Source organism: Jaculus jaculus, chromosome 6, assembly GCF_020740685.1.
Source record: "Jaculus jaculus isolate mJacJac1 chromosome 6, mJacJac1.mat.Y.cur, whole genome shotgun sequence".
Classification (NCBI taxonomy): domain Eukaryota; kingdom Metazoa; phylum Chordata; class Mammalia; order Rodentia; family Dipodidae; genus Jaculus; species Jaculus jaculus.
Genome location: NC_059107.1, coordinates 118,927,335 through 118,952,291, shown reverse-complemented (window position 1 = coordinate 118,952,291; position 24,957 = coordinate 118,927,335). Strand labels below are relative to the sequence as shown.

Below are 24,957 nucleotides of genomic sequence, written 5' to 3'. Positions count from 1 at the left end.
CTCGATTCCACATATGAGAGAAATGTGGCATTTGTATCGTGGAATCTGTTATGTGAACATAATTCACTTCACATGATTTATTTCCAATTTCATCTATTTCCTTGCAAATGTCATGGTTTCAGCTTAATCAAATTCCATTGTGTACATATGCATACATTGTGTTCATTCATCTGCTGATGGACATCTAGGCTGGTTGCATTTCTTGGTATTCTGAGTAGAGCAACAATAAGCAGGACATGCAACCATCACTGTGATAAGTTGCTTTAGCATCCTTCCTGTCTATACCTGATTGTTATAGAACAAAGGCTGCTGTCATGTTTCCAACACCCATCCCCCCACCCCCAGGTAAGTTCTCACTCTAGCCCTGGGATGATTTGGAAGTCACTCTGTAGTCCCAGGCTAGCCTAGAACTCACAGCTGGTATTAAAGGTGGCTACTATTACTTTTTGCCATGGAGGGCTATTCTCTTTTTTATACGTCCATGAGTAGTTAGTCAAAGACTGTACCAAACACTCACTCTATGACAAAGTCTTATTAACATTCCAGTTTGAATTAAGAGGCCATCACGTGGCTGGAGAAATGGCTTAGTGGTTAAATTGCTTGCCTGAAAAGCCAAAGGACGCAGGTTCAATTCCCGGCACATAAGCCGGCTGCACAAACTGCTACATACCTCTGGACAGCGTTTGCAGTGGCTAGAGGCCCAAACAAGCCCATTCTATCTCCCTCCCTCTCTCTTTCTCACTGCCTCTTTCTCATTTTCTCTCTCTTAAACAAACAAACGTCATCAGAAAGCCATCAATATTCCCCACACTGGTAAACTACTCCTCCTAGCCGTCAGACTTCGTGGTTCCAGCGCATGCTGGGAAGAAAATCTTGGGCTCCCCATTCGTCACATAGAAGAAGCGCTGTTGCCGGTGTAAATATTGCAGTTTCAGCATAAGCTCCCACGGAGACTATTCTGCGGAACTCATTTTCAGGGCAGCAATCGTTAGCCGGTGGATTAAAGAACCCGTCCACTTCCGGTACTACCGGAAGCAGCTTGAAAATGGCGTCCTCCTCGGTGAGAGCTCCTGTCCCGGCGGCTGGAAAAGGTGAATTTCCCAATGAGAAGTCTAAGCCCGAGAACCGAGGTGAGGTTGTGCGCGAACCGAAGCGTGTAGTTTGTGGGCGTTGGATAGGCGTTTACTGCCGGGCAGCCCGCCCGTGCGTGTGTCGCGGCGCGTGCTGGCGGTGTCGCTGGGCGCGGGAGCCGTGCCCGCACCGGCATGCCGGCCCGCGAGGCTGCGGGTCTGGCTCCGGGACAAGGGCCGGCCTGGCGACATTCCGGGCGCGCTCCGGGACCTGAGCGCGCGGACGAGGACAGTTGTTGGCGGGGTGGGGGTCAGGGTCGCATGCATGGGATGGGTAACTTCTTGTGTAGTAAACGCGATGGCGAAGGAGACCGACAGACGGAGCAGTGTGCGGAGGGGCTGTGTGTGTGGTTTGAATCATCGTTGACGATTAGACGACACAGCTCCTGGCCGAGTTGCTCTCTTGAATTGTACCCGCCTTCATGGTGGACGACCGAGAAGCCCTAGAGCCGGGTTTGGCAGCATACGCCCGTAATCCCAACGCTTGGGATGCTGAATGTGAGTTCGAGGCTAGCCTAGGACTGCGGAGTGAGAGTGAGTGCCAGGTTAGCCTGAGCTAGAGCGAGACCCTACCTCAACAACCAAGTAATGATGATGACGATGTAAAGAGATCCTAGGGAAATAGCCGGTAGGGCCGGCTAGTGAGTCGTGCAGGAAGTGCTAACAAGTTTAAACTCGTATTTTAGATACATGGAGAAGATACTACATTTTTTTGTTGTGTTTAAAAATAATCTGTAAGGTACAGCAGGGACTTTAGGAACAGTTCAAAGATAAAGCTAATATTTGAGGATTTGGCACTCAGGTTATTAAGTAGACTTCACCCCGTGTGCCATGTTAGATCATATTAGATCTATTAAATCTTTTTTTAAAAAATTATTTATTTATTTATTTGAGAGCAACAGAGAGGAGGCAAAGAGAGAAAGAGAGAAAATGGGCACGCCAGGCTTCCAGCTTCTGCAAACGAACTCCAGATGCGTGCGCCCCTTTGAGCACCTGGCTAACATGGGTCCTGGGTAATCGAGCGTTGAACATGGGTCCTTAGGCTTCACAGGCAAGCGCTTAACCGCTAAGCCATCTCTGCAGCCCAAGATCTATTAGATATTAATAGTTAGATTTTGTTAGATCATTCCTGGTACATAGAGTAACTAGTGTGAATCATGCTGAGTAATTTATTATCTTTCTACAGCTTTTACTATTCATGTAATAGAATGGTTTAATTTCCCTCGTTTTGAGTCTTGGAGGAATGAAAGCGGATTGTGTGCATTCTTCTTTGTCTTTTTAAGGCTTAACTTTGTTTTGGGTATCCAATCAGAGAGATACTTTAGTGAGGTTTTATCCTTTTTCACTATTATATGGTATTTCCTTGTGTATTCATACATGTTATATTCATTCTACCACTGGTGGACATTAGGGTTGTGTCCATAGTCTGCTACTACAAACATCTTAGGGCAAGTCTTCTGCTAGTAATATGGGGTTTCTCTGTGTATTTAGGTTTGGAAGCATTATATAAGCTTTCTGAGTTATGCCAGAATATGAAGAATATCTCAAATGGTTGCAGAATAAAGAGCATGGCCACATAAAGCTGATTTATTGAGTTTTCAAGGAACAACAACAACAAAAAACTGAATCTCAGGTACAGTTAGATTCACAAAAAATAAAAACCACCTATAAGCCCAAAGCTTGCTGAGTGACCTTTGTCCCCAGTGTGTACAACCAATGCCAGGCCAGTTAAACAGTGAGAAACCTATCTTCACACCACAACCTACTGCGCATGAACACATGCTTGGAGGCAAAAATGACAATTACCCATACCATAGGTAACACTTGTTTTTAGTCTCATTATAGCCACTAATCTGATGTTTCAATCCACTAATGTGAATCAATCCCCAGTTTAAATTATCAAAAACACTAGGAACACTTCTTACTCTTGGTTTCTATTGCAAAGCTTCTTATATTTTGTGAAGTATAAATTAGCCAAATATTGATTATGTATTAACTAGCTCATCTTCATGGAGGGAGTTGATAGAATTTGAAAGATAGCTTAAAGATGTGGAAAATAATAGTTTTGTTAGAATAGACTATAATTATCTAAAATGAGCCAATGATTAGGCCTTTCCTTCTTGGACTTGATTGAGGGCAGCATGACTGTTTGTACCACAAAGAAGGTTTTTGATCCATATATCATCATTAGAGCCAGAGACCTAATAAAGCTGTTAGCAGGGAGTATTGCATTTGAACAGGTAAGTCTAGAATTCATAGAGAATTTGCTTTGCTGGCAGCAATAGAAAACAACCTATAACACTGTGTCTTTCCCTCCCCCTAACTCCCCTTCTCCCCCTGCCTCCTGCTCTTCATTGCATTTTCACATTTGTACATGTTATTTCTTTTTAAGGCAGTACAACTTCTTCCGGATGATGTTACTTGTGACAGTGTTAAAATAGGCTCTTTAGTAAGGAATAAGGAAAGGTTTGTAAAGAGAAGACAGCGGCTTATTGGTCCCAAAGCATCTACATTGAAGGTATGTTTTGTCAGTGGAAAAACTTGAATATCTGTATCATTCATTTTTCATTGTATTGAATTTCAACTGTTTTGATAAAGGCATTGGAACACTTAACTGTTACACTATGGTTCAGGGAAATAGTGTCTCTCCATTGGACCTTTTAGTGGCCTAAATTAGCTGAGAACTTCTAATCTTTTCATGATATAGCAGATAATTTGGTTATATAGTAATTTGTTTGTTGGATGATGTGTTGTTTTGTATTTTTATTTATGTATTTGTATTCAAACAAAGAGAGAATGGGCAAGCCAGGGTTTCCAGTCTGTGTAAAGGAACTCCAGATGAATTTGCCACTTTGTGCATCTGACTTTACATTGTGGGTACTGGGGAATCAAGCCCAGGTTGTTAGACTCTATAAGCAAGGAATTTAACTGTTGAGCCATCTCTCTAGTCCTAGTTTGTATTTTTGCAATTTGTTTTGGTTTCTCATAAGCACATATTTTATATGTTGTTAGCTTAATGGAGTCATCACCCTTGGGCCTGACATATTTTAGCCAATATTTGAGGACTATGGAGACACCATTTCTGAATTAGGTCTGTCTAATCATCGCTTCCCCCTATAAAGTTTCAAAGAATATTTCAGATTTTAGTGTATAGCAGATATGAAAATTTGCAGTACTTGGTACAGCCAGTAGAGGTCAGATTCAAAAGACTTTTCCTTTAGTGTGTATTTTCTTTTGTTTGAATTTTCGTGTTTTCATGAACATTTTCTCTAACATGTTATGAAATCATCACTGAAGCAGATACTGTTTCTGTTAGTGCCTATGATTCTGTTGCTATTTTAGTCTGACTGGCAGTTTTACTTCCTTACGAACCCATTAGTGGTAATTTTCTTGGCCCTCTTTCTCATAAAAAACCCCCACCTTTTTATTTTTTTAGTTTTTCAAAGTAGAGTCCTGCTCTAGCGCCACCTGGAATTACTATTTGGTTTTAGAGTGGCCTCAAACTCACAGCAATTCTCCCTCTGCCTACTGAGTGCTAGATTAAAAGCATGTGCTACCATGCCTGGCAGTTGCCCATGTTTAATAAGGCAATATTTCTTAAACATATCTTACTATTTATTTAAGTTAGTTTATTTATTTGCAAGGAAAGGAAGAGAGAGAATGGGTGTACCAGGGACTTGTACTGTTGCAAATGAAGTCCTGACACATGTCACTTTGTACATCTGGGTTTCTTTGGTTAATGGGCAATAAAACAAAGCCCATGAGGCTTTGCAAGCCAGGTCCTTAACCCTGAGGCATCTCTCCAGTCCTTATATCTTTCTTTTTTAAAATATTTATTTATTTGGAAGCAGAGACAAGAGAGACAGATAGAGAGAATGGGCACACCAGGGCCTCCATCACTGCAAATGAGCTCCAGATGCATGCGCCACATTGTGCATCTGGCTTTGCCTGGGTACTGGAAAATCCAACCCGGGTCATTAGGCTTTTCAGGCAAGTGCCTTAACTGCTGAACCACTTCTTCAGCTCCCCCATATCTTATTCTTAACAGTCAACCTGAGATACATAGTTTTTAATTGCATTTTACAAATGAAAAAGCTGAAACAGTAAAATTAGTTAAAGTGCCAGTTCCAGCATTTATTTATTCAGGTATTCGTAGAGCTGGGAATCGAGCCTAGGATCTCACACATGCCAAACAAGCCCTCTACCATGAAGCTCGATCCTTGGGTTGTGAGCCCTTATTTTTTGACTTTGAATCTAGCCCTCTTACTCCTGAGTCACTGGCTCTCATGTGCTTTATGTAACGGGTGTATCATATTTGCATTCTGCTCTAGCTACTTTGCATTGTTGGAATAAAGCACCCAACCAGAAGCAGCTGATGGGAGGAAAGGTTTTCTTTTCTTTTTCTTTTTCTTTTGTTTGGCTTACAAACTCCAGGGAACACTCCACGATGGCAGGGCAAAGCATGACATGAGCAGAGGCTGGACATCATTTCCTTGCCAACATCAGGTGGCTAATAGCAGCAGGGCAGTGACCCCAACTCTAACAAGGGGAAAATGGCTATAACACCCCTAAGCCCTCCCCAACAACCCACTTCCAGCAAGGCTCCACTTCTCAAATTGCCATTAACTGGGAACAGAGTATTCCCAACACATGAGTTTAAGGGGGATAGGTGATTCAGACCACCATACACCGTAATAGAAAAACTGTTGTTTCCAAGAAAGATTAACTGCTATTATGAAAGATCTAGAAGATCCTTAGCAATTGAAGGCATTGTTATATTCAAATGATTATTACTGCTTAATTCAAGGGTGTTGTGCAATACATTATTCCTCTTCTCTCTGGGCTTGAGATTCTTTTAAAAATATTTTATTTATTTGCAAGAGAGGGAAAGAAGCAGATAGAGAATTGGCACACCAGGGCATCCAGCCACTGCAAATAAACTCCAGATGCATGAGCCATCTTGTGCATCTGGCTTTACGTGGGTCCTGGGGAATGGAACCAGGGTCCTTGGGCTTCACAGGTAAGTGTGTTAACCACTAAGCCAGCTGTGCAACCCCTTACTGAGATCTTTATAAATGACTATTTTCATTTGTGTTGTAAATTTCAGGTTTGAAAAGTAGTCCTAGATACCATGAAGAATATTCATCCCATTTACAACATTAAAGTAAGTGATAATTGTATATTAATAAAACAAAGATGTCAAACTGCTTATAACTTCAGAACCTGTTTTGCAGTTGAGTGGTTTTAAAAATTATTTATTTATTTGTTTAGAAGGAGAGTGAGAGAGAGAGACAGACAGACAATGGGCGCACCAGGGGCTGTAACCACTGCAAACTCCAGATGCATGCACCACTTTTTTGCATCAGGGTTAATATGGGTACTTGGGAATTGAATCCCAGTCCTTAACCACTGAGCCATCTCTCCAGCCCTGAAATTGAATATGTTATACAGAAAGATAAAGTAAATGTATTTTGTTATACTGGGATAGAATTCAGCCCACTCAGGTCTACTCTAGTCCTTGGGACTTATGTCACCAGTGTAAAATAAAAAAATATTTTTTTTTTAAATAAAAGAAATTTGGTGCTTGAAATGTAGGTGAATGGTTCAGCATGTATTCACCAAGCTCATTATACCATGGTTACACTTTCAAGATTCAACTACAAACTTCCAGCACAAATGTCTCTTTCATAGGAGGCTAAAAAGTGAGTGTTGGGCTTGGAGAGATGGCTCAGCAGTTAAGGAGCTTGCCTGCAAAGCCTAATGGCCTGGGTTCAATTCCGCAGTATCCACATAATGCCAGACATACAAAGTGGCACATAAGTCTGAAGGTCCTTTGCAGTGGCTGGAGTTCCTGGTGTTCCGATTCTGTCCTTTCCTCCCTCCCTAGTTGTCTTCCTCCCTTCCTCTCTCATATAAATAAAGCAATTTTAAAAATAAATTTATTGTATATAATGAAAATAGCCTTCAGAGCTTATTGTAGATGTTATCAGTTTGGCCCATGGATTATATAGAAAGATGTTATCTTTTAGTATTCTGCTTATTTCTTTGAGGTAGCGTCTCACTCTAGCCCAGGCTTACCTTGTATTCACTATGTAGGCTTAGGGTGGCCTGAAAGTTGGTGATCGTCCTACCTCTGCCTCCCAAGTGCTGGGATTAAAGGTGTGCGCCACCATACCTGCCTTGCTCCACCATGCCTGGGTATATTCTGCTTATTTTTATAAAAGAAAACTTGGAATAGTTTGGGTTATATTAAGACTTACTTTGAAATTGAGCCCTCACTTTCATTTTTTTTAAAATTTTTAAATTTTTATTAACATTTTCCATGATTATAAAAAAAATCCCATGGTAATTCCCTCCCTCCCCCCTGACACTTTCCCCTTTGAAATTCCATTTTACATCATATTACACACACACACATACATTTACATATGTATAATTCATTTATTTATTTGAGGGCAGGCAGATAGAGAAAAGGAGAATGGGTACACCAGGTCTTCAAGCCACTGCCAACATAATCCAGACACATGCGCTAACTTGAGCATCTGACTTACATGGGTAGTGGAGAATCAAGCCTGGGTCCTTCAACTTCTCCGACAAGCACCTTAAGTGCTAAGCTGTCTCTTCAGCCCTAGTGTACTTTTTTTCTCTCTTGATTTTTGAGGTAGGTTCTCACTCTAGTCCAGGCTGACCTGGAATTCACAGTATAATCTCAGGGTGGCCTCAAACTCATGGCTGTTGTCCTTCCTCTGCCTCCCGAGTGCTGGGATTGAAGGCATGCACCACCACACCCTGCCCTAGTGTACTTTATTTTTTATAATTTTTTCGTTTATTTTTATTTATTTATTTATTTGAGAGCGACAGACAGAGAAAGAAGCAGATATGTATAGAGAGAGAATGGGCGTGCCAGGGCCTCCAGCCACTGCAAATGAATTCCAGACGCATGCGTCCCCTTGTGCATCTGGCTAACATGGGTCCTGGGGAACCGAGCCTTGAACCAAGGTTCTTAGGCTTCACAGGCAAGCGCTTAACTGCTAAGCCATCTCTCCAGCCCCCTAGTGTACTTAAAAAAAATTTTTTTTTTCCTCTCCAGTTTTTATTTTATTTTTTTTCATAGTCCAAGATCTTTTAATTGAGCCATAATAACAAAAAATCCCCCCAAAACCCATAATGGCATAGAAATAGCATTCACACTGCTAAAGATGGCATTGGGCATAGCAAAGAAATACTCAACCAACACAAGATTTAAACAGGGAAAACATCGAAGTCTGTAACTTCAAGTCCAACAACTCTAGCCAGTGACAAATCTCCAAGTCCAGTAATTCTTACCAGCAACAAGTCTCTGGCATTCCAATTCTGCCCCTTCAGCTAGGCTACTCACAGTCCTGGAAAACACCGGGGCTGGCAGCTTTCCTTGGCAGCTATCTCATGGTCATGGCATCTCCACTGGGTCTCCACTGCAATCCACGTTTATCCTCATGGCCCCATGGGGTCTCCATGCAGGCAACCAGCACACCTGCTTCACATTGCCCATGGCCATTTCCAAAACACAAGACCATGTTACAAACTCAATGACCCTCTCTTTCCTGCATTTTTTATACTCCACAATACTAGGTAGGGCGTCAATTTGTTAATCCAGGGGGGAATAAAGCAGACTTTGAAGAACAGGACACTTCTTGAGCACTCGGGCCCCTTCAAAAGAGTCTGTATTCTTCCTGTTACCCCAGTGCAGGTCAGCCCAGTCTCAAAGGTGGTAATCTCTCAAGTGCAGCTGAACAGGAAACAATTCATTCAAAGATTTTTCTTTCTGTGCCATATCCCTGTGTTTACACCAGTTCATTTTTACGCGAAGCAACCCTGCACAACTCAAGACATAGGCATAAGAGCAAGCTTCTCACACAAACTGCTAGCCCAGTCCAGACAAAGTTCTTTCTCACTCTGTAAGCCAAACCTCACAGTCCATACTTCTTAGGTCTTTCAACTCTGACCAGAACAGTCCATCAAGCTATACTTATAGCACTGCAAAGCATCCCTTATGGCCAAGGTTTCAAATCCTTCCACATTCCTCTTGAAAATCAGCTCCAAGGTCTGGAGTGCCCACTATCTCTCTCTATATATATCTTCTTCCTCTCAAATAAAATATATATACATTAAAAAAAAAAAAAGGAAATCAGCTCCAAAAGGCCAAAGCTAGACAAGTCAGGTGTGTAGCAGCAATCCCACTCCTCAGTACCACTTTCCTATTGCAGTCAGGTTCATGTTGCTGGTAGAAATCACCCAACCAAGAGCAGCTTGTGAAAAAAAGAGGTTTATTTTGGCTTACAGGCTCGAGGGGAAGCTCCACGATGGCAGGGGAAAATGATGGCATGAGCAGAGGGTGGACATCACCTCCTGGCCCACATAAGGTGGACAATAGAAATAGGAGAATGAGCCAAACACTGGCAAAGGGAAACTGGCTATAATACCCATAAGCCGGTCCCCCAAAATACACTGCCTCCAGGAGGCATCAGCTCTCAAATCTCTTATCAGCTGGGAATCTAGCATTTGGAACACCTAAGCTTATGGGGGACACCTGAATCAAACTACCACAGCTGGGCTGTAGAGATGGCTTAGCAGTTAAGGCGTTTGCCTGAGAAGACAAAGGATCCAGGTTCAATTCCCAGGACCCCCATAAGCTAGATGCACAAGGGGCATATGTGTCTGAAGTTCGTTTGCAGTGGCTAGAGGCCATATCATGCCCATTCTTTGTCTCTCTTTTCTATAACTCTCTCTGCAAATTTAAAAAAAAATAAATAAAGCCAGAAGCTGCCTGGCATGGTGTGGTGATCCTACCTCGAAAGACAAGAAACAAACAAACACAAAAAAAGATAAGCTGTATTGATATTATCATTCACAGTCTCGGTTCCCTAGTGTTATATATTACTTGAGAGTTTACAATGCTATAACACAACACTTTAATGGCTATTACCAATTAGCAGTTTTTGTTGAGCTCCTGGGTACCAGGCACTCTTGTAAGAACTTTCATATATTTATTTAGTCTCTCCAGTATTTGTATGAGGAAGAGTGTCAGAAGTAAAATGCCTGATCCCAGATCATTCAGCCAGTCAAAGATGATGCCAAGACAACCACATACCCACCTCACCCCTGGTTTTCCGTGTGCAGCTGGAACTCACCAAACAATGCTGTCAATGAAATTAAAGTTCTGTAACAGGAATGCACAAGCACTTCAGCTGTTCCTTTGAACCCTGCAGCCTGCGGGTCGGCGAGGTTGCAGGTCGCTGTGGGTCTCCGCGGCACTTCAGGACGCCGTGCAGACTGCTGCATAGCAGGGCTGACGGCAGGCCTCCCGCCCAGGTGGCCCCGCTGGAAGCCCCCTGTTTTTATCTTTTAAAAAATATTTTATTTATTTATTTGAGAGACAGAAAGAGGGAGAGAGGGAGGGAGCGAGCGCGCCAGGTCCTCCAGCCACTAAAAACAAACTACAGATGCATGTGCCCCCTTGTGCATCTGGCTTAGATGGGTCCTGGAGAATCAAACTAGGATCCATTGGTTTTGCAGACAAACGCCTTAACTGCTAAGCCATCTCTCCAGCCCACCCTAGTGTACTTTGAATGGTAAAGAAAAGTTGTATTTTTTTGTTCCAATATGGCCAGTGTTTTTAGATTTTTGGTATTGATAAGATAGCTTGGCTGTGTTAAGATAAACAAATGCTTTCAGGTTATGATCCTAATTACCAAAATCTTGTCAAATAATTATTATTAGTCACTTAAGTGAGATCTGAGGGAAAAACAATGCTTTGCTATAACTGAATACCATGTTTTCATGTGTACTTTTACTATTGTGTGTTTAAAGTATGTGTAATTTGTTTCCTCGGTTTGAAGAAACTTTTAACATTTCACAGGTGATTTATATTTTATAATGTAACCTTTTAATTGCTGAAAATAGCTCTCTGAAATTCTTGCTTCAGATGCATTCTCATGTCTAAATGAGTTCATGTATTTTCTTTCACATTTTTCCTAGCTTCTACTGAGAGTAAACTCGATGTGGCTGCCATCAAGGAGAAGGTCAAGAAAGCAAAGGGAAAGAAACTTGGAGCTCTTACAACTGAAGAAGTGAAGCTGCAGATGGAAGCAGATGAGAAGAAAAAGAAGAGAAAAAAGTAACTCTGAGAAGCCTTCCTGAAGTGAAACTTATATTTCCTTTGGTAGAGGGCTGTGAGAAAGCTGGCCATGAGTTGCCTTATACGTGAGCAGTAACAGTGGTCATCTCTTTTCCCGAGTGTCTTCGGTTTGTAGAGCAGCACTCATTCTAGATGTATGTAGCTCACTCATTTTACAGACTTGGAAACTAAAGCATAGAGACAAGGTTACTTAGTGAAAGTCCAGCTATGGAAGCTTATGAACAATATTTGTTTGCAGAAATGTGGAAAATAAAGGGGGTCGGTGGTTAACTTACAGAGTTAGGAGGCCAAGCAGTTCTTTTGACTAAAGCTTTATTGCAACATGCTTTTTCTGAAATAAAATAGAAATTAAAAATATCCCCAGTTTCATTTATTAAAAAGCCACATATGTATAAATTGTTCCTTTCCCTATTGTATTAGTCCAAAAGAACTAAATTAGGATATTTCTCCTTTACCAGCAGGGTAATTATAACAGACAGCAATAGAAGTACTGATTTAACAATGAGAATGAGTGATGTGTATCTGTTACGTGAATATATGGGCCATCCAGGATATACAACAGAGTAGTAACCTAGGGAATAAAAACATGGTGTCCTCTTAGACATTCTTTCTTAACATAAATGCAATAACAATTCATATAATGCTTAATGAAACAGATTAAGATTGTTGTACATACGTGTTACATTGTCTCGTCGTGGGTTAACTGTAAAGTCAGAATTTTAAAGAGTTATTTACAAGTAAAGCTCATTTTATAAAAATACATACATATTGTAGCTATACGCTTAATTTGTTTTATTGTAGTTATTTTCAAAAGATCCTCAAGACTTGCTAATATCTGTGGTAATTTGGAATTTTTAAGTCTGTATGAAATTTTTTTGGTGTGTTGGGCAGGGTCTCACTCTAGCTCAGGCTGACCTGGAATTCACTATGTAGTGTTAGGTTGGCCTCCAACTCACGGTACTCCTCCTAACTCTGCCTCCCAAGTGCTGGGATCAAAAGGTGTGCACCACCACTTGTATATATTTTATAAACTACAAGTATAAATTGAAAATTATTTTATATTTTTAACTTACAGATAATACAATATAATAATATAATAATATAGTTAAAATTAAAGATAAGCCACTAGGATTTGAAAATATAATTTCAGAAGTAAGATAACAATTTACTAAAATATGCTCCTGAAATTCAAAAAGTTCTTCACTGATAAGAATGATACAGTTTTGTTGAGACTGCACTCTCTCCGTCCATTCCAGCATGTTATTAAAGTCACCATCAGGACATTTGGCTTATGAAAAGTCCTGCCCTGAGCTTTATTTAAACTTTGACATTCACAGAACTGAATGCTTAATTCCACAGCTGCATTTAGTCTCCTTGAAGCTTTCTTTATCATATAGACATTTTGTCTATCATGGTGTGCCTGAGATGGCATCAAGAACCAAGCGAGAGCTTATGAGTACAACTGGATCTTTGTACCTGGGGTGGGCTTTGTCCAGTGGATTACCATGAAGCTGCCTTCCTGACTTCTAGGCAGTCACACCCATGAGTTCATTCTCTCTCTCTGTGTCACGCACATGCACGCACACACACACACCCCTTGCTAAATATTTGCTAGTTAAAACCATGTCATATATCACTGTAATGTTCACACATTTTATAGAACAGGTTAGTGCTAATTGAACTATAAACAGTATCTACAAGAGTGTAATTTTTTTTTTTTACCTTCTAATGGCTTGCCATAATTTTTCAGAAGATAGAATCTGTTAAATATAATCTTTTTTTTTTTTTTTTTTTTTCTTGAGGTAGGGTCTCACTCTGGCCCCCAGGCTGACCTGGAATTCACTATGTAGTCTCAGGGTGACCTCGAACTCATGCCAATCCACCTACCTCTACCTCCCAAGTGCTGGGATTAAAGGCATGCACCACCACGCCCGGCTTAAATATAATCTTTTATCCTACAATCTTTACATCATTAGAATTCATGATAAAAGGTGGTATGGTCATTGTTAAATATTTTAAATCAAAAATCTTATTATTTAGCATTAGAACAAAAAATGGAATACTTTCAAATAAGCTAACATTTACATAAAAAAACTCCATTAGATGAACGTTATAGATAGGAAATTGGTGATAGGAGCAATCTAAAGAACATGAAGTAAGGAGGTGATGTGGTTCACCACAACCTGTAAGTACCATGCCATTGCCTTAAGGAAGAGTCCAGAGGTTTTCATTATTGCATTGTACCCTTAATCTTCTGAGTTTTATGTCACAGAACCCACCTCCAACTGGAGCAAAGATTAAAGCTAAAGCAATTATTTTTTATTGTGTGGAATTAGTAACTAACTAGGTCAGTTTTCCCCAATCCTGTAAGGTAGTACTGCTGTGTACCTTTTACTCTTGAGGAAATAGGTAAAGAGGGTTTTACAAGGTCCCAGAGGGCCCCAGACATGGCCTGCAAGTTGTTACATTGGTTGCGAAGAATAATTGCACTGTGGATACATGTTACTGAGTTTACCTAACAAGATGGTTATGAGTGAAATAAAGACAAGTTGGATAGGGAGAAAATGACTAGCCAGAGAGCATTCTAAACAGAGCTGCCTTACCTAGCATTTTTGAATGGGAACACCTGTTGACAAGTCTGGACAGCACTTTATAAAACATGTAGCAAGACATGGGCAAACAAAATTTTATATAATGACATTAGGACAGCTTTGCTCCCATCATGCATTCCAAGCACCCCATTCTGGTCTTGCAACTGAAGTGTTCAGTTTGTTCCAGACATGGGCACAGAGGAATTCCAGGTTTCATAGACTCTAGCAGCCTGACTGAGGTTTCCCTTCATACCATGAGAAGATAAATACTATCTTAAAGGATACTCTGAATAAAAGATTGAATGAATTTCTCTTAAACATATACTCATTCCTAGAACAATATGACACTGGTTTGCTACTTGATGCCAGTTTTCCTAAAAATAGCTATTGGGATAAGACAAGTAGTTATATTTTTATTTCTGTGGAAGGTTTACTCACCACAGAGATTGTTCAGACACTTGTCATCTTTGGGGCAGGCACTGCAAGTGGCTCCTCTGCTATATGGCCAAGTTGGGTAATTTCCTCTGGAAAAAAAGGGTTTCTGTTAATAGAGTGTCCCTCCCTCCTCAGTCCCCCACCCATTGCACTTCACTATGAATTCTTGATCAGGTCTGGACCAGAAGAATAAGGTAGAAATGCAAAGATTCAATTCAGAAAGTTGTTAAACAAACAGTGAAGCAAATGAAAAGGTGGTAGCATTTGTTGCATTTACTGTATATACCTGTGTCTGAACCTGTTTTCATCTATGTCATTAAATATGACGTTTCTGGGAAGAAGGCACTTGTATTTGGTTAGCAGGAAGGAAACAGGATCCAAGCAATTAGTGTCTTGTCAGTTACACATCTCAGAGTCAGGAAGTCGCAAGTGTGATAGAGGGGGACACCTGGCATACTACTTTTCACATATTCTGCATACATGTACTATGTAACCCCTCCCCACAAAATACACTGCTTGAAAGGCCTGGGTTTGTCTGGGTGGGAGTGACTAAGAGAAGGGGCTGATTATGCCCTCTTCAGTGAATAAGCAGAGTCTTTGCATATTTGTCCTGGCAGCCTGAGAGATGAGAAGTTTAGGGACCTGGGGAAGAGAGGAAACATGAATAAGTACCCAAGGCAGAGGTGAGCAAAACACGTGAGTGCAGTGCAGGGAGCTAAGTATGCTTCCTGTCTGTGCCGTGGTCCTCCCCGCCATTCGTACACTCTGGATCGAAGTCTCTTACCCTAGAGAGCTTTGCTCAGTGGTGCTCAGGAGAACAGAGGGAGAATTATTCCCCTTCACAAGTATTCTCAGAAACATTGGGGAGGGCACTGGACTTGTAATTATGTAGCAGGTGGGTGTGTGGCTTTCTTTGTCTAAAAGAAAGAAAAAGCCCTCAGAAGCAGACAATTGGAAACATTCCCAACTGGTCTCTCTTCTTAGTCCCTTCCAATCTCCTTTCTAGACTTAGGCACACTGATCTCTGAATCGTAGCTGATCTTACACTCCTCTCCTCTCCTTGCACTATGTTTAGGGCTTCATGTTGTTATTTGAATGAAGGTAAACCTTGCTGTGATCTTCAAGGTCCTTCATGATGTGTGCCATCTTCCCCTAGTCTTGTTCTCGTTCAGTGGTCCAGCACCCTAGCCTCCGCCCCAGCTTTAAGCCTTCCAAACTCTGCTTTTTGGAAACTTTGCTGTTTTCTCTTAAGACAGCTCTTCTCTAGGTTCTTACACTGGATACCTTCTCATTCTTCACACCTATGCATAACTATATGCAAGCCTTACCCTGCACATTGTATCTTTAAAAAGACCTTACCTATTTACGTAGTTTCCATTACTACTGTATCATCTGCCTCTTAAATCCAACTTCCAATGGGAGAGACTGACTTATTTGTTGGATAAACTTTAACTGATTATAAGTTTCAAAATTTAATATCATTTATAATTTTGGAGGTAAAGTTATTCTTTACCAGCCGAATTCATATCTGTACCTCATAATAATCTACACTAAATACTTTGGAAACAGGCCCCATTGCCGGGCCTTACATCTACTTGGTGTGTTCAGGTGACTGACTCCTAGCTAATCTTGGTTTTAGGTGGTTTTACTCTGATCTTTTGGTCAGATTCTGAGAATTAACTAATGTGAGGTTACACAGTAATTAGCTCTCCCTCAGCCATTAAATAAGTCACATCAACAGTCATCCCTGAGTGCACTAGGATAAGTCATGTACGTCATGTAATAAGTCCCGGGAACAGTCATCCCTGAGTGCATTAGGATGAGTCAGGTACGTCATGTAATATGTCACATGAACACTCATCACTGATTGCATTAGGATAAGTCATATAATATATCATGTGAAAAGTCACCCCTGATATGGCTGCTTTTTCCTTATTCCCTCACCTTCCCTCTCATGGTTACATCACACTGTTCTTTTCTGAAGGACACTTGATTTTACTTCCTCTCTTACTCTCTTCTGAACAATATTTCAGGAAGAGATAGGTTTGTTCTCCACAAAATTCAATGGCAGCAGATACAAGGAAAAAAATGTTACATGAAATATAAAGCACAGAAGTCACTAAAAAATTTACTCGTAGAAAAATGGACAAGAAATTGAATTGCCAAAGTGAAGTTATAAGTGGATATTGAGGTGAAGAGATTTATACTCACTAGTCATTGGCGATGACAGAACAGTACAATTTTATATCAAAATAGAAAATAATGTCCACTACTTACATGTAAGTACAAATGATTATAATTGTGCTCGCTTTCTCTGTCTCCCTCTCCCCTCCCCTGTTTCTCTCTGTGTAATTTGGCAATAGATAAATTTAAAAATCAGTCTGCTAGTATTCTAGTACTTGTAATAAAAGAGAAGTGCCTGAAGATTCATGGTCATGGATGTTCATCTTAATTGAAAGAAAACATACAGAACAGCAAGTTCTTCAGGGAATTCTTACTGCCATCAGAGCACAGCTGTTGGGGGCAGAGGCCAAATGGCACTCCAGCTCCTACACTCATGGATTGCACTATGGGTGTGTTATGTTTTCTTTGCTTTTGTTCATCTGCAAAACAAGTTGCTAGCAGATCTTTCTAAAAACTGCATTGCATAGACTCTAGGAACATTAACATTTGTAAGGCTGTGGGTGTGGCTCCATGGCTAGAGTCCTTGTCTAGCAAGAAAGGGAGCCCTGAGTTCAATCCCCAGCATCACATAAACTAGGCATGGTGGGCCATGCCTTAATCTGAGCACTCAGTGGGTGACAACAGGAAGATCAGCAATGAAAGTCCTTCTGGGCTGTTATGAGACCCTGCTTTGAAAAGGAAGACATAAGAAGCACTCAGCACAGTGCTCTCTTAGTGCTTATGCAGTTCTTTTATTCCCTAATTGAATTCCCCTCTAGTTTTTAAAATTTATTTTTTAGGTAGGCATACAAAGTAATAGGTTTCATCACAGAATCCTCATACATTTGTCATTATACTTTGTTCTCATTAGCATACACCTCCACTCCCAGTTTATTCAATGCTGACGACTGAACCTAGGGCTTCAAGGATGCTAGGCAAGCACTTTACAACTCTTGCCTCTTTAGCCCAGGCTACTTTTGTTTTTATAAGATCTTGAGAGATGTGTCCTCAGGTTATTGTTTTGAGGTCAGCCTGCTGTTTTTGAGGAGGGTCTACCATTTAATAATTACTAAAACAATATTTCAAATTGGTTATGGTATAATTTTATTAAATAGAAAATATGTTTCTTTTAAAAAATATTTTTATTTATTCATTTATTTATTTGATTTAGAGAATCGACATGCCAGGGTTTCCAACCATTGCCAATGACTCCAGACACATGCACTACCATGTGCATCTGGTGTGCATGGGCTATGGGGCATCGAATCTGGGTCCTTAGGCTTTGTACACAAGCGCCTTAACAGCTAAGCCATCTCTTTAGTACGAAAACACATTTCTTAAATGGTCACAGTTTTTAGTAAGATTCATAAGCACATAAGGTGAAAGGTAGAATTACTTCTCTCGTTTTCCAGAGGGGGGAAACTATTTCCCTAAGGAAAATACAGCTGTCACAAGTAAATGAAAGTTATATAAAGTAAGAAATTCAACACTTCTGTTTTGAAGTTTACCTTGCTGTTTTTATCAAATCAAATGAACATGTACCCTATCTTGTGTTACTACCCAATCAGTTCATGTCCTTGATAAGCATTTGTGTGTGTGTCTACAGTGTTATAAAGAGTACACACAAAAGAGTGAGAAACCAATCAAAATGTTAAGGGAATAAATTCTGGTTAAAGAGGGTCTCTTTATTTTCTTCTTTATACCTTATCTAGTTTTCAGCATTAAAGATGCATATCGATAATAATACTTTTTAGAAGCACAAGCACTTACCCTGGTCCATAGTTGCATATAAAATGTGCTACATTGGGAAATTCTAAGCCAGAAACTTTAGGGCAAAATTGCACTGCACAGCCAACCTTGTAGCTGTCTGCCCAAACAACCTGAAAGCACATAAGAATATTTTTCACATAGAGAGAAATGATACTGTGACCACTTAATTGTGATTAAGCCATTCTTGTGAGTTGTAGTACACTACCAGGGAAGTCCCCCCACTGCATCCCCACTTTTCCAAGTTTATTGCCATTAGCATGCACACTGAAAATTGAGGAAGCCACTCAAATGTCACTTGCAAACTGCTCTGAGAAAGCCTGCCAGTGTAGGTGCTGTTAGCCTCTCTTGCTACTCTCCCACTCCCTACATGGCTCCTCCCCTCCAGGAAGACTGTTCTTGAACCCAAGTAATTTTAAGAAAGGGTGATAGCACTTAGGTGGAAAGAACGAGGTTTGGGGGTGGGGGTATTAGGGCTCAACCATAGCTTTTTTTCCTTGTACATATTGTATCACTGGGCCTTACACATCTCCACTGAGACCTGTACCCAACCATCTTCCCAAGCACATCTCAAAAGTAAATGCTCTGTAGGAGGGAACTGGCTGTGTGAACAGAGACTAAACTAGCAGGGAAGATTGAAGTGTTCAAAATTTAGCTGCAAATGTCCTCCAGTTACTGTCATTGGTACATGTGTGCATGGGAGTATGTATGTATGAAATAAACGTGTGCATGGGAGTATGTATGATGTAAACAAACAAAGTTGGTCTTTGATAGTTGAATCAATGAAATAAAACAATGACTTAATCAATTTGAGTTACTAATAGCCTGATCTTAAAGGCGTGTTGGGCTGAAGAAATGACTTGGCAATTAAGGTGCTTGCCTGTGAAAACTAAGGACCTAGGTTCGACTCCCCAGTACCCACATAAGCCAGATGTACAAGGAGGCACATGATTCTAGAGTTCATTTGTAGTGGCTAGAGGCCCTGGCTACACGTTCTATCTCTCTTTCTCAAATAAAAAGAAAAAGGAAAAACAACAGCAAAGAAACAAACAAACAACAACAACAAAAAAGATGTTGAAGGAAAGGCACTGAAATGTGAATGATGAGGATAAAGCACTGGGGGTAAATGTTCAGAAGACATCAACAGTGTAGAAACCTTGTCAAGGACAAAGATAGAGGACACTAAGGTGGATTTTTCTTCCCTTTAAAGGGACAGAAAGAAGGTAAGTGGAGTCAGGATCTACAGTATGGGAGAACACGGATGGTGAGGTCTAAGGCAGAGGAACAGATGGTGGAAATTCGAAGTAAGTGGTGTGCTCTTCTTTGGGTCTTAGCAGATCCACTGGAAGTTTAGGGAGTAAGTGGACATAGGGACAAGGGAGGAAAGGGAGCTAATTTGGGAGGCCATTGCAGTGGTGTCAGGATGAACACAGGGTCACTCATTCTTGGAGGATGGAGTACTGAGAACTGGACGATTACCTAATGCAGAAGTGTGAGAAGTCTGGGGCCCAAGCAGCATTTACTCAGTTGGACAGAACTAGGGAACAAGAAATTTGGTGGGAGGTTGGGGAAAGGTTCTGTTCAGAACATGCTAATTTTTAGTGGCCTTTTTGACATCTCCATAAAGACTGGTGTAGCTGAGGGAGGGACTTAACCATCTGCAATTCAGAGGACTGGGCAAAAGTTAAAGATACAAATCTGGAAGACTTACTAGCAAAGGTACTAGGTACAACAGTCGAGGAGAGCTGGGGGTTGAGAAAGGAACAGTAACAGGCAGCACAGGAGATGTACAGCAGTCTTCAGTGGCTTGGAAGGAAGGAAGGATAGAGCATGGATCCAGTGCTCAAAAGGGCTCTGTAGTCTATATCATTCTCGCTACATTCTTAGCACCTCCAGAGGCACATTTCCCTTCCTTTGGGGTCAAGGAGCAAACACTTTTACATTGCACTCATCCCCACAATGTATGTGGCTCATCTTGACCAAGTGTATTTTCTGTCAGTGACAGCTAAAGAAGTGTTGGAGGAGCTAGCCAGCTATGAGTGTATGGAGATCCGCCCACAATTAAAAGCCCCACCCTTTTTTTGAATACTGATGTAAAATCACGCTTCAAAATTATTTTTAACATAATTTTTTATTATATTTAATTTATTTGAGAGAGGGAGAAGAGGCCTGTAGCCACTGCAAACTGCAGACACATGCACCACTTGTGCATCTGGCTTAGGTGGGTACTGAGGAATTGAACCTGGGTCTTTAGGCTTTGCAGGCTAGTTTCTTAACCACTAAGCCATCAATGTCTCCAGTACCTTCACCATAATTTTTGAGCCATTTTGTTGTAAGAATTGTGCTAAACACGTGGTTCACAGCATGTGAGGCTAAAGCCTGCTCAACCTTCACAAATGTACAGAAACATCGTCATGAAACCATTACAATGGAATTTTGACTGCCATCAATGGTCTTTAGCATACATAGCATTCCTCTTCTCTGAGGAAGTGAGGTTGAGCTGGGACTACTCGTAGAGGCCCAGACATCTGTCTTCTAGCACAGTAGAAATTCCAGCACATGGAAATATGTTGTGTGATTCCAAGGTGGGGAGACCCCCCCCCCACAAAACTGAAATAATGGCTAGTGCAGCTGCAGGACCCGAACAAGTTACTTGGAAAAAAAATTTGCCTCTTGAGGAGAGAGTAGCAGGAAGGAAGAAGAGAGCTGTGGATAGAGTTGAAACTTCCCCATGGTTTTCCTGAGGGACAAGAAGAGAGGAAGTGGTGAGCTGAACATCAGTAGGGGTTCTTTGTAGATCGCCTTTCCTTTGGTTTGCAGCTGGTGAGAATCTAGAAAGGCACTTTCTGGATCCTCAGAGAAGAGTGCCAAGGCCCTCCTTTAGCAGGAGGTAGTCACTTCTCCCTGTTTTATGATCTAAATAGGGTTATCACCAAGGAACACTAATATATGTATCTGAATGAAGTCCAAGGGATCCTTTATGACACACTCATGTGTAGACAGTGGAGTGGCTTAAGTTCCATCTTGCTGAGAGACCCATAGCATACGGAGGCCAATTGGCCTCAGGTCTAATCCTTGTACTTAAATGTGTACTGTCTAATTTGTTTTGTTTGATTTGAAATTGTGTTAATTTTTATTCATTACATTTCACATTGATTTTACCTGGGATGCTTTGTTTATCTCAGACCTATGAAATGAGAATTACTGGAATTGTTCCTGGATCAATTCCTTGAATAAGTTCCTCTGGTAAACATGCAGAAGGCGTTTGTCACATATTCCCAACTATCAACTTGCCTCATTTGACATTTTCTGTCCTTTGGTTTTTGTGCCCTTACTTAGTGGTGCATCTCAAGTAACCTTTATATTTGAGTCTTCTACACCTGTTATTTTTTTCTTTCTAAAATTGTACAAATGTGAGTTAGCCCTCATGTAATGTCTAGGTGTATTTGTAACTCCTTAGTTGCTGTGACAAAATATTGGAGGTAATTAAACTATAAGAAGGGAGATCTCATTCAGCTCATAGTATCAGAGGTTTCTGTGCATGCAGTTGTCTCCATTGCCGTTGGGTCTGTGCCAGGGTCTAGAGAAAGAACCTGCAACACATGGAGCTGGAAGACACCCAAAATCTCATAGGCAATGCTTTGTAACGTTAGGTCTAGTTGGATGGGGTGGCTCACATCTGTAATTCCAATACTTAGGAGACTGAGCTAGGGTCATCACTGCGAGTTCAAAGCCTTCTTAGGCAACAACTGGGGCCATAGAGTATGCAAAAACAATCTATAAAAAATAGACTTACTAAATAAATACAGTTGGATGTATTAAAATATAATTATGGTAAATTTATTCTTTTTAGTTTGTATTTGTACAAGTTCTTACAAAAGCATACAGTTGTAAGCTATGTACTATTAAAAATATAGGGCTTTTCCATCACCCAATAAAGTTCTCTTGTGCTATCTTTTGGTTAGCTCCATCCTTAGACTTTGTGAATCTCTGATCAGTTTTCAGTCCCTACTTTTTTATTTTTATTTTTTAGAGAGAGAGTGAGAGAAGTGAGCAATAGAGAAAGAGAGAGTTGATGCAACAGGGTTTCAGCCACTGAAATCAAACTCCAAAATCTTACTCCACCTAGTGGGCATGTGTGACCTTGCTCACCTTTTGTGCATCTGGCTTATGTGGAATCTGGAGAGAGATTCACCATGGGTCCTTAGTCTTTGCAGGCAAGCGCCTTACCAGCTAAGCCATCTATCCTGCCCAGTTTTGGTTTTTAATTACCAGAGTGTGGGACCATTAGAATTAGTTTCAGTGCAGCTGTTTGAACTTACCTGCATTAATTAGAATAAGAACTTATAGAGGCTGGAGAGATGGCTTAGCAGTTAAGGCGCTTGCCTGCAAAGCCAAAGGACCCAGTTTCGATTCCCCAGTACTCATGTAATCCAGATGCACAAGATGGCACATGCATCTGGAGTTTGTCTGCAGACAAAGGCCCTAGCATGACCATTCTCTCTCTTTCTCTCTCTGTGTGATGAAATAAATAATTAAAAGAAAAGAATAAGCACTTGTGCTCCATTAATGTTTCACATATAAGGTATACTTAAATTTTTTTTTTCTAGGGCTGGAGAGATGGCTTAGTAGTTAAGGCTGCTAAGCTTAAGGACCCATGTTTAATTTAACAGTACCCATGTAAGCCTTATGTACATGGTGGCACATGCATCTGGAGTTTGTTTGCAGTGGCTAGAGGCCCTGGTGTGCCCATTCTCTCTATCTGTCCGTCCCCACTCTTCTAGAAAATAAATAAAAATAAAATACAGTCTTTTTTTTTTTAATTTTATTTATTTATTTATTTATTTGAGAGTGACAGACACAGAGAGAAAGACAGGTAGAGGGAGAGAGAGAGAATGGGCGCGCCAGGGCTTCCAGCCTCTGCAAACGAATTCCAGACGCGGGCGCCCCCTTGTGCATCTGGCTAACGTGGGACCTGGGGAACCGAGCCTTGAACCGGGGTCCTTAGGCTTCACAGCCAAGCGCTTAACCGCTAAGCCATCTCTCCAGCCCTTTTTTTTTTTTTTTGTTTAGGAAGCAAATGATCTACAGATTGTGGGGCTTTGAATCGAACATGGGTCCTTTGGCTTTGCAAGCAAGTGCCTTAACTGCTAAGCCATCTCTCCAGTCCTAGTGTATTCTTTTCATTAGATTTCATTCATCTTGGTTTAAAAGCATCACTGGCATGCAAATTTAAGATTACATTTATGGGCTTTGGAGCTATGAGTTCCTATTCCTGCTCTAACAGTCTATAACCTGGCTTAGCATCCTTGTCTATTACATAGAAGTTCCAATTCTTTAGGCTTGTTTAACTTCTAGTAATGAAGTGCTTAAAGTACCTTTACGAGCATACTAGGTGGCCCATAATTGCTCACATTTCTTTTCTTACTATTTATTGTCTTCTTTTAATATTAAAAAATAGTTACTTTTTACCAGATGACTTATTTTTCTCTTAATTTCTTTTTATCTTGAAAATGAAACATTTTAAAACATAATTATTAAAATATTTATTGTCAGTTTCGTGTCAAGTTTTGTCCTTGCACAGGAAAAATTTTATTCCCATGACAATTCTATTTTATTTTAATACATGAGGGATTGGAAAATGTGATAGTTCGAATAGATGGCCCTGAATATATTTATTGTTTTATTAGTTTGTATCTACAGCCACCTCACTGGAGGAGATGTCACTGGGTGGATCTTCAGATATGGTGGTGGATTTGAAATTCCAACCTAGTTCTACCTGGATTTCCTGAAGTGTGGCTGTTTGGCTTTTGGGTTTTAGGGTTTTCTCTCTCTCTGCTTAGACCTATGAAAGCAGACCAGCTTCTTCTGCCATTATGGAACTTCCCCTGGGTCTGTAAGCTTCAATAAATATCCCTTCCTCCATAACTGTGCCTGGTTTGGAAGTTCATCTCAGTGAATGTGAAGCTGCCTGCTACAGGAACCAATTGTGCTCATTCGTGTAATACTGGGAGGTAGTACATACCCAAAGCAAGAGACTTCAGGACACTCTCTGTTTGAGTATGCTCTCCAGAACCAAGAATGACTCTACCTTTCTTTTTAAAACTTTTAAATATTTGTATTTATTTATTTGCAAGGAGAGAGAGAGTGGAGAAAGAGAGAGAGAAAGAATGTGCAGACCAGGTCCTTCTGCCAGTGAATATACACTCTACGTGCATGGGTCACTTTATGTATCTGGTTTCATGTGGGTACTGGGCAATGGAATTTAGGCCATTAAGCTTTGCAGGCAAGCACTTAACCATTGATCCATCTCCAGTCCCTGACTACACCTTTCCTTTTTCTTTTATTAAATGAGTTTATTTTAATTTATTTGTTTCAGAGCAACTGACAGAGAAAGAGGCAGAGAGAGAGATAGAATGGATGCATCAGGGCTTCCAGCCACTGCTAATGAACTCCAGATGCCTGCACCACCTTCTGCATCTGACTAACATGGGTCCTGGCAAATCAAGCCTCCAACCAGGGTTGTTAGGCTTCACAGGCAAGCGCCTAACCAATAAGCTGTCTCTACAGCCCCTGACTACACCTTTCTAACAAGATTATTGCATGAGGGGAATGCCCAGGGGAGGGAGGTGGGTATGTCTCCCTCTGGCAAGCCCTCCTATCTTCAGTTTTCACTGTGTATCCACCTGGCTCA

At 40.8% G+C, this 24,957-nt stretch overlaps 1 protein-coding gene and 1 long non-coding RNA gene across 2 annotated transcripts in view; one reads left to right on the top strand and one right to left on the bottom strand.

The window, feature by feature from the left end:
• The first annotated feature begins 981 nt into the window (after positions 1-981).
• On the top strand, positions 982-12,065 carry LOC105943961. The gene is made up of 3 exons (XR_006637748.1): positions 982-1,130; positions 6,238-6,294; positions 11,148-12,065. It is a non-coding gene; the product is annotated as an uncharacterized LOC105943961 (long non-coding RNA).
• The window catches only part of Glipr1 (GLI pathogenesis related 1), a 27,120-nt gene continuing 13,774 nt past the window's right edge, over positions 11,612-24,957 (bottom strand). The window contains exons 3-6 of the mRNA XM_045152922.1: positions 18,267-18,376; positions 14,337-14,422; positions 11,984-12,010; positions 11,612-11,878 (exon numbers count right to left, since the gene is read on the bottom strand). Of these exons, the coding sequence (XP_045008857.1) occupies positions 11,724-11,878; positions 11,984-12,010; positions 14,337-14,422; positions 18,267-18,376 (378 nt within the window). The 3' untranslated portion in view covers positions 11,612-11,723. The remainder of the gene's footprint in view (positions 11,879-11,983; positions 12,011-14,336; positions 14,423-18,266; positions 18,377-24,957) is intronic.